General features: G+C 34.4%; 1 protein-coding gene across 3 annotated transcripts; it reads left to right on the forward strand.

Annotated features, from left to right (window-relative positions):
- The first annotated feature begins 1,618 nt into the window (after nt 1-1,618).
- LOC131662310 (zinc finger CCCH domain-containing protein 18-like) lies at nt 1,619-4,805 on the forward strand. Of its 3 annotated transcripts, none has more exons than XR_009301509.1 (7): nt 1,619-1,981; nt 2,220-3,057; nt 3,163-3,315; nt 3,420-3,599; nt 3,675-3,922; nt 4,090-4,256; nt 4,330-4,805. XR_009301509.1 is itself a non-coding variant. In XM_058932072.1 (7 exons), exons 2-7 carry the CDS (start codon nt 2,234-2,236, stop codon nt 4,397-4,399), a joined length of 1,560 nt encoding a protein of 519 aa, XP_058788055.1. In that variant the 5' UTR covers nt 1,620-1,981; nt 2,220-2,233; the 3' UTR covers nt 4,400-4,805. The 3 variants fall into 3 exon arrangements, 2 of the variants coding, with proteins under 2 accessions (XP_058788055.1, XP_058788056.1); XM_058932072.1 differs by having other exon boundaries at nt 1,620-1,981; nt 4,090-4,171; nt 4,327-4,805; XM_058932073.1 differs by having other exon boundaries at nt 1,620-1,981; nt 4,090-4,171.
- Nucleotides 4,806-10,453: the final 5,648 nt, after the last annotated feature.

Consider the following 10,453-nt stretch of genomic DNA (forward strand, 5'->3'; position numbering starts at 1 on the left):
CCTAATACACAAGAATACATAACAAGAAAAACCGTAGCCACTCATCCATAAGCCTGATAATAAACCCAACAAAAAAAGAACATTGTGGTATCGCAATGATTTATCTACAATCCCTTTACAAATAATTTCAAACCAATAGTCGTAAAATAGGAGTCCATTCACGGTTTAAAAATAGGAAAAAATCGTTTGAAAAATATTAAAGAGAGACTAACATGACTCAGTTAAATTTTGTAAGAGATTAAATATTTTTTTCTAGGGACTAATTTAGACTCTCTTTTTTTTAAGACTAAAATGGATCTTCTCTGGCAGTCCAGTCACGGTTCAAAAGTAAAAAAAAAACCGATTTAAAAAACATATTAGTAGAAGGACTAACATGACTCGGTTAAATTTTGTTAGAGATTTAATAAGAATTTTTTTTCTCAGAAACTAATATGTCCTCTGCAGTTTTTGTGAAGAACTAAAATAAACCTTCAATCTAAAATAAATGTTAACAAACCACCACCCCTTAGACTATGCACAATGGAGGTGTTGAAAAAATTATTCAATAGTTAAATAGTTGCAATGGAGTGTTGAATGAAGTATTGAAAATGATGTGGATTAATTTGTGTTGAAAATATTCAACATGTTGAATGAGGAGGAAGTAAGGGCCACTATAATACTTTGCAAAATCTTATTTGTTGTTGTAATTGTTTATATTTTTATCTCACTTTAGTTATTTGAAATTAATTATTTTATTTTAAGTTAATTTTTTATTTATTTTTATTTTCATCAAAATTTATTATTTTTTTCATCTATAAATTGAGACTTGGTTTATTAGATTTTTCTCTCTAATTTTTCTATTTAGCCTCAAGTAAAATCTTGTTTGTAGCATTAACAATATATTTTTTAGTAAAATAGATCCCAATAATAACGTTTTAACACCCAAAATTTTACTAAAATATAAAATTAGAAAAATAAAATTCAAATAAGTTATTAAATTAGAAAAAAATTATTTAACTCTTAATTATTTTAATTTAATTTCAATTGATAATTGTTATTAATATATAATACAAAAACAAAAATATAAAAGAAAATATGAATATGAAATAAAAGTGGTGGAGTAGGGTGTTGAATTTTATTAAACAAAAATCATTGTAGTGAGTAAAAGTTGAATGAGTGTTGAATTATTAAGTGGAAGAGAGAGAGAAAGTAAAAGTTGAATGAGTGTTGAATTATTAGGTGGAAGAGAGAAGATAATGTGGAGTGTAAAAAGTAAAAGATTAGGGTGTTGAATTCATAAACTATTGTACATAGTCTTAGAGTAAATATAAAAGAGTACTATTTCTGATTTTTTTTTCTTATAAAAAACGTTTTCACAAATAAAAATTGATATGCTTAATTTAAACAAGGCAAGAAAACCCATACCCACACAATTTTGATTTTAGAATCTTAAAGAATCCAATTCACTGGTTGAGATTCAACCACACCCCACATCCATATTTAATGTATTCTCCTTCTGAATAGGGACACAAAAATCTACATTTGTTCCATACACATGTTGCCGACCCCTCCATTTGACCAATTCCTAAGTTTTACCTCATTGTTTTTTTCCGAATTATGTTTATTAATATCATTATTCTCATTAAATTTTCCAAAAAAAAAAAACATTTTTATAAAAAATATTTAAAGGTGTCACACTGTCACTGACCAACACAGTAGAAGAATGAGTAATGGTCATCGAGTATCAAGCAAAAAATAAGCCAAAAAATCAGTGATATTTGAACAAGTGGAAGTGTGAAAGAGTCAGAAACTCAGTGTTAATGCTTAGAGTGTAGTAGTTCTTGATTACTACCTATAAATAATAGTGAGAGAAGAGCCAAAAAAAATCATACTCAGTTGTTTTGTTTACATTTTAAGGTTAATGATGGAATGTGCAAGTGTTGACAAGCTTTCTGCTTGAAGCACTTGCATTCTGTTTCTCTTATTCTTCTGTTTTTGACAGGTATGTATGAACCATGAGAAGAAGATCATTACTTTTTGTTTTACATGGTTTTGTTGAAATCAAATTTGAATCTCTAGCTATGTAGCACAGACACTTCTGAAAAAATGTGTGTGTCTGTGTGTCGGTGTCAATGTATCAGTGTCAGTTTCATCTTTCCCGTGTCTGTGCTATTATGAGTTTGTTGTGAGATTTCTCTAAGGCAAATTTCTCACTGTTTTAATTTTGGAACCTTATGCAGTAACAAGACAAAGTATGGAAATTTCTGAGACTACGAGGATTCTTTTCGAGAAAATTCAAAGATATGAGCCGGAGTATGCTCTAAGGATCATTAGCAATCTCCTTAGACAACATGGAGAACAAGAGATTGCTTACTTAGCTTCATTGCCAGATCATGTGATCCATGAACTTTCTGTTAGAGCAAGGATTGGACTTGAAATATTGGCTGCACGATCGGCAATATCGGCGGGAAATCCTTCACCTGCAAGTTTCCAGGTTCAATCTCCCTTTTACAATATGCATGATGGAAATACTAGTTCAGATTTTACTTCGGTAGGTTATACGAATTCCATCACCGATTTGTTCGGTTCGGAGAATCATCGATATGTAGATAGTGTAATAAAGTCTACAACAGCTAACTTTAATCTCTATAATAATAATAATTACTACTTAGGTTATGTTTCAAGAGTTTCCGGTTTGAATAGAAAAAACGGTAAATTTCCATTCAAAACATGTTACTATTTCAGCAAAGGATTTTGTAGACATGGAAATAGTTGTAGGTTCTATCATAATGGACAAGCTGTTTCTGAGCTCTACGGAAACGACATTGCTGCCAACGACGATGATCAAGTGATTTCGCTCGGATCACTGGCGAAACTAGAGTCGGAAATCGTTGAACTTTTGAAACAAAGAGGAAGTCCTATTTCAATTGCTTCACTTCCAATGGCATACTATGATAAGTACAAAAAGGCCTTACAGGCAGAAGGTTACCAAGCTGAGAGCCAGCGACATGGTAAGTCGGGCTGCAATTTGACGAGGCTGCTGATTCGATTGGGAAACAGCATTCGGCTAATCGACCGGTAAAGATTTCGAAATAGAATTTTCAATGTTGTGTTCTTTAAGTAAGAAATTGGTTGAGTTTTTCTTACTTTAGTTTTATTCTTGTTATGGTTTGTGATTGATAGGCCTCATGGGCAGCATTCGGTGGTTTTGGCCGAAGATGCGGCAAAATTTATGGGAAGGGCAGACTGTCAACATATTAGTGCATCACAACAACTTTACTTGACATTTCCAGCTGACAGCACTTTCTCTGAAGATGATGTATCAAACTATTTCAGGTAAATTGTTATGTTTTTGATGTAATGTATAACTCTTATCGCATCTATTATCGATTTTGTGTTAGAAAATTCTACCATTTTAACATGTTTGTTTAACTATGTAGAACTTTTGGGTGCGTTATAGACGTAAGGATTCCGTGTCAGTCAGAAAGGATGTTTGGGTTTGTGACATTTGTTTATCCAGAAACTGTGAAAACAATTCTGGAGGAGGGAAATCCTCACTACGTTCGTGGATCGCGAGTTCTTGTGAAACCTTACAAGGAGAGGGCAAAACTTGTTGACAGGTGAGTTGATTAATTCTTGCTCGATAGCATGTTTACGTCGATCAGTGTATTAAGAATAGTTAATATTGAATGCAGGAAGTATCCACATCGATTCGAGCACCATGTTCGTTATTCACCGGAATATGTAGACTTCGACGCTGAAGTCACTTCAAGTCCTATAGGTTGTGGAAATACTCGGTATCAGACAAGGCTTCAACTTGACGAGCAAAACCGAATCTTTGAATTGCAGAGAAGGCGTCTTGCAATGTTGCAAGTTGCCCAAAGATCTTTGTCTAGTCCACCGCATTTAGGCCTCGACACGAATGGACCAAGAGTTTCAGACGGTATCGATTCCATATTTGAAATCATATTTAGATTAACTTATTTGAATTTATCTATCGGTATAAACACTTCTGAGGGCCTAATTAAGTTGCTTATCCAAACAAAGTCGAAATCTTCTGTTATTTATATTTGTACTGATTTGTACTGATAAAGATCATTCTTCTTACAGATAACCTCAATGTCCAGCTCCAGCCCACCGAATCTTTCAGTTATGCACGAAATGTCATAGCCGATAACTCTAACGAGGACAGGTTTGAATCAACTGTGAATAGACTTTCTTGATTCACAATCATCCAGACTCCGTCTCGTGGGAGCTTCATGCATTGGACCACAGTGGTCACTCTTCTATTTCGTAACTTTTTTTTCGTATTAATAGATATATTTGGTTTTAACTTATTTTCTGCAGCAGGGAAGGAGTGCACCAACCAGAAACCGCGTTTGCGTTTCGCATAGATACAGGAATTTCAGCAATCATGTAGTTTTAGAGTCACAAGCAGGAGACATATAGAGTTACAATAACTCAGATTAGTCAGAGAAGGTTCTTTTTTCGTAACTCAGTTTAAACAAAGAAGGTGTTCTTACATGTTATTGATAGAATAGAATATTATGACAAATTATAACAAAATATTCTATTCTATCAATCAGTTATAGTTTTTAGTTAGCTATAGAAGGAATAGTTATTAGTTGGTGACGTCTTTTATAATAAAATTCATCACTGGATGAAAGGAACTATGCGATATTTTAGGATATTTTAGGCGATTCAGAATAAAGAAGGAGAATATCTTAGCTAGGAAAGCCTTATTGTCATATGAAAAGGCAAAACTGTTTTCTATGTAAGGGTTTACTTGATGTTTAGTTAATTTAATATATGCAGCATTTGATGTCTTTCTGAGTGTGTGATTACTCAAGATATTCATTGTTAATGGATTAATGTCGTGACTTCTCCAGTGTAACATTCATCTATGACAATGTTAAAAAGATCGGATGACATGTTTATAAGTTATTTTGAGCTTATTTTCATAAGTTCTCTAAAACAACTTATGCAAACGTTTTGTACCTTATATGAAAACAACTTAACTTTGTTTCCTCTTTTGCTATAGAGACAATTCATACTTATGTGTTTATCATGATGAATGTTTATGGTATAAATCCAAACATCGTCTAATTTCAGTTTGGCGATGCAACAAATATCGAGCCCATTTGTGACGTCCTTATCATTTCAACCCATATGCTCATCCCCGAAATGCACCTTTATTACACATTTCGTTTAGTACGTCTTTGTTTAACTGTCAATATTTTTCTCATAGATATACTATTTGGACATAATTTTCATAGAGATGATATCTGCAAAACAATCAGGAACATAACAAAAAAAATGACAACACGACCTAGACACAGTCGCCTTAGCAGGAGCATGAATGTATTTTCGCATGAGCACCTGTATTTTTTATGTCTTATAAAAATCTTTGATCAGTTTGTCTACTAAGAAGGGATTCACTACAGGTTGATACTGCTGACTCAAGTTTAGAAGGAAAGCATTGCCTGCTTAAGAAATTGTATTGCATGAAGTTCAAGGATAGTCTGTTGTTGCCCCGTGATCGTCTCAACAAGGATAACAACCACCTCGTTGAATTTAGGAAGAAACGGAAAGAATCTCTCAGCTCCATATGTATCACTTCAACGACGAAACATCTGAGGTCTAAAATCTTAACCCAGTTGTGGAACTACACACATTGGTGTAGGTCTAAAGCGAGCATGTTCTCCAACTCAGTAGCACTTCGGCCCTCCAATACATAGGACAAGCTCGGAAGGAGAGGAGGCACATAGCCATGGAGAAAAGCATTGCATCAAAATTAAAAGAGACTACAAGTGGTTCCCTTATAATGACTGAGAACGAAGCAGACACGATTGAGTTGGAGGACACCTCGACCGAGGGAAGAGAAAAAGGAGGGAATATTATTACAACTACAATCCCCTCACAGAAAAATGTCGGAGGATTTTTTGAAACTCGTATGATTCGAACCTCATTAACCTACCTCAGCAATGAGAGAGTAAGCCAGATGTAGGCTCAATAATGTATTGTGAGTATCATCACATGGATCGACATTCCACATTTGAGTGTCAATGGTTAAAGACCTAGATGTAGGCTCAATATGCTATAAAGGCGCTACAAAGTGTTCAGCATGGTAGGATTTTGGCTGTCTATCAATTTGTGCCATCATGTGAGCCTTGAAATCAATTTGTGCCATCGTGCAACTAAGAAGTGTCTTGCTTTCAATCACTTTCATTGAAAAAAGATTACAAAAGCATCGACAGGCAGCAGGATGACCCCATGGTTGTATCATTGTGCATGGAAAATCCAATGTCAAGAGATGCCTAATCGACCAAGGCAGCACAACAGATATCATATTTGACAAGCATACACAAAATTTGGGTTAAATGACACAGTTCATAATACCTACCACTGAACACTGGTAGGATTATCAAGGGACAGTGTTGAAGTTCTAGAATTCATTAAAGTCCTGATAACCTTTGCAGAAGACGTCGACTCCAAGTTGATACAAACATGGCTGCTAGTCAGAAAGGCATTTCAGCTTACAACATCATCATCAAACGACCAATATTGAATTTACTTGGAGTTATTGTATCAAAGACGCATCTATCAATGTTCTCAGCGGAAAACAAGAAGATTGCAACCATGCATGCATATCAAGAAACGACGAGAGAATGTTATGTTAACTTCCTGAAGAAGAACGACAAAGATACCAAGCGACACGACAAGGTAATTCAGTCAAAGGACTATGGAGAAGAGTGGAAATTCATCGAGATGGACCCAAGAGAAAAAAGCAAGCATGTGCCTCAACATATGGAAAAAGTAAAGCAAGTCGAAATTATTGTTAATGAAACGACTTAGTCTTTGGAGTGCTAATCTTGCAGGTTCATCATGCACCACCGCATTAGAGTCAGAACCACTGGTTCACTGGTTCAGGATCTCTCACCATCGATATACACCAATTATGGTTCTACCAATGGAACAATGGTGTCGTCTGTGAGATGGATAAAAAAGTTACTTATAAATAACGTTGCACAAATTTCTTGAAAGAAAAGTTATCCTGATGGTTGTCAACCGCACTAATTTCTTGATAGAAACGTTAGCCCGATGGTTGTCAGACGCGCTTACTACGTCAATTTTTCTTTTATATTTAAAAGGTAAGTGTATATTTACTGTAAAATATCCAAAATGTGATATTTACAAAATTCTAAATTGATATTTACAAAACCTTCAAATAGTCATGTGATGATGATGTATTCGCTATGCACATTTTAACTCCTACACATATGGAATAGACATGAATACATGATAGCATGCTCCAAAAACTTCCTTTGCTACTAGTAAACAAACAAACCAAAACTTCCTTTGCTACTAGTTAATGAACAAACAGAACGGATAAAAACCAAAGGAATTTGGAATAACTGCTAATAGAAACCACTAAATCAATTGTTATCAGAATCTAGTAATCGTTATCGTTCTTGCAGTTGAAAATGGAAGACACTTCTTCACAAGATTGACGAGCCATGTGCTTGAAACTGGTTCATATGTAATTTGATGATTTGGATCCGTTATCACTTTTGCTTTGCCCCAAAAACGTCTTATAATCCGAAAAATGCATAAGTCCCTCAATTAACAAGGTGCCCCACTCTCTAATCTCTGCTCCATTTAGACACGACACGCCTGGCTCATTTCATCTAACTAGCCCAATCAAATTAAATAACTAACCTCTTAATTAACATAACAGACAATTAACCAACTAATTTACCTCTTAAGAAAGACCTAAAGATTAATGAGTTGTATAGACATATGATATATATGATAAAACATTATGGCGTCGTTTGATCTTTGTAACCAACTCTAGTTAGTCAGATAAGGCTTGGTTATGCGAGATCAAATTCCTCGAATACAAATTAGAACTAGAACAAGAGAAAGAGGTTTCTCTATTGAGTGCTTTGAAATGTTTATTGTACTATTGTCGTGTGGCTCTTTTTGAAACTCTCGGTTTTCATCGCTAAGCCGTAACCGATCCGAAACCAGGTGCAGGCGCAACATAGAGATGTCAAGCTGCATAGTACCAAATGATTACCGCTGTCCAATTTTATTCGAGGTAATGACAGATCATGTAACTGTTCCACTGGCCAAACATACAAGAGAGCTTACATTCAACAATGGTTTAAAGCAGGAAACACAACCGTGTTGGAAAACGGAGGTTTTCCGCAACACAACTCTCAACACTTATCCAACAAATATGTTAATATAACACAATTTCAATTTCACCTACGGCATAACTGTAACTACAGTTAATCCCGGTAATCCTGCAGCAGCACAAGCGATTCAGTCACGTTGTGTCACTCTTTCAGAGATTGATTACTAGCGAAATCAAATGTTTTCGATACTGCGTGTTTGGTTGAGATGGGAAGCGTGTCCCTCTATTGATCTTATTTTAAGATCAACAAGAGACAGAAAAAATCCATCTTTTTAAGCTGAAACAGGCCCATAATTTGCTAGCAAAATTATGATTTAAGCACCATTTTATGTTAAAGAGTGTTAGATCATTCATTACTTTGAATTAAGTTTCTAATCTCAAGCTTAGTTAGGATATGTTGAATAGTGATGAATCTTGGGTTATCATCCTGAAAGAGAGAACTCAAAGGTCATTAGGAATCATAAGACACCATCTCATTGGTTTGGCAAGGCATCAAGTCAGAATTTCATCTCCTCATCAGTCATTGTTTGTGGGTCTTAGGTAATGGTAAACTCGTTCACTTTTGGACCGATTCATGATGCGACAATCTTTTGACCATGGAAACTAGTAAGCAGATTCTTGTTTCATAATGGATCAACATCTACTCTAAAGTCTCTGATTTCATTCATGATTGTAATTGGAGCCTTCCTCAATCTTGGAATTTTCCTTTTCTCAACACAAGACTACCTACTCTAAATACCTTTAAGGCTCAGGATGCTAATGTTTTAGTATGCTTCGTTTCTGCTTTGGGCTCCCTCACCATGAAGGATGCTTATCACCTAAAGTCTTTTCCTTATGTTAATATGCATTAGACTAAGGAGGTGCGATATATATATATATATATATATATATATATATATATATATATATATATATATATATATATATATATATATATATATATATATATATATATATATATATATATATATATATATATATATATATATATATATATATACCTCCTTCAAAGTCTATTTTGGTTTGGAAGTTGTTTCACAAAAAACTCCATAGTGATTATTTACTTGAGGTTCGCGGCAGCACCATTGCTTCTGTTTGTTTCCTCCAGAGGTCGAGTGAAGAAACTATTCAACAGATATACTTCAATTGTGCTTTTTCTAAAAGCTTGTGGAACTAGTTTGGAAGAGTTGTCAACCTATCTTCCCGACCTTTTAATTTGGAAGATCTTCTTCTTTTTTGCACTCATGGTAGATCTAGGTAATGTTCTTTACTATTAAAAGTTACTGTTGTGTATTTACTGAACAATATTGGGCTGGGTAGAAACATGGCTATCTTCAAGCACGGGGCTCTTTCATCGCATAATACAATGGTCAACATTATGGCGCAAATTACTACTATAGGTAACAACTCAAAGCTACCTTCTAAATCTTGTATGCAAGATTTCTTGCTGCTGAAAGCTCTTAAACTCTGTTCTCAGCCACCCTGTGCTCCTGTGATAAAGGAGGTTATTTGGCAATCCCCCAACTTTGGATGGCTCAAGTGTTATTGTGAGGGCGCTTTTATCTATGATACTGAGATTTGGATATGGGGGTATTTTCAGGACCATAATGAGAATTTTTAGCTTATTATGAAAATTTGAATTGTTCTTCCTCTTTTCATGCTAAATTCTTTACAGTTATTTCAGCTTTAGAGATTACTAAACATCATGGTTGGCCTAAGCTCTAGTTTGAAACTGACTCTCTATTGGTTGTTTAAGTTGTCACCAATAGTTTGATTGTTCCTTGGCAAATTAGAAAAACTAGGTGGAAAAGTGTGGGTTGCACCACTAGAAAACTACATTTTAGCCTCCTTTTTAACGTCATAGCTTCTACTTAGCGTTGGCTGAGCTCATGCTACAAGCCTTTTGTTTTTTTTTTCTTGAATGAGATTATATATAAATAAAAATAAAAGAGATACAAAAAGAGAGGGGAATTTGGCCAAGACCCTCTCAACCAGAAATGAACTTGAAGAAAGGCAAACCAAACCTTATCTTTTAATTTAAATGTATAATAAAAAGAGATTTAACATCATACTAAATCGAAACTACATATTTATTTTTTAAAATATTATTTTATTTAATTAGGTAGCATCAACCGGATAAGGATTCTCTAACTTTTGGGAGGGAAAGTTAGAGTAACTTTAGGCAAATTATGGATGAAATAAAGGTGATAATAATACTGATTTTGGAGAGAAAAAGATATGAGAGAAAGTGAATTATAAGAGAGATAGAGAGAA

Source organism: Vicia villosa, linkage group LG3 (genome assembly GCF_029867415.1).
Source record: "Vicia villosa cultivar HV-30 ecotype Madison, WI linkage group LG3, Vvil1.0, whole genome shotgun sequence".
Taxonomy (NCBI): Eukaryota; Viridiplantae; Streptophyta; class Magnoliopsida; order Fabales; family Fabaceae; genus Vicia; species Vicia villosa.

Bases quoted from the DNA above. Each gene is read 5' to 3' on its own strand.
- LOC131662310 (XM_058932072.1), top strand. From the start codon at position 2,234: ATGGAAATTTCTGAGACTACGAGGATTCTTTTCGAGAAAATTCAAAGA. The intron at 3,600-3,674 runs GTGAGTTGATTA...TATTGAATGCAG, and splicing joins AGGGCAAAACTTGTTGACAG to GAAGTATCCACATCGATTCG. The intron at 4,172-4,326 runs GTTTGAATCAAC...TATTTTCTGCAG, and splicing joins GATAACTCTAACGAGGACAG to CAGGGAAGGAGTGCACCAAC.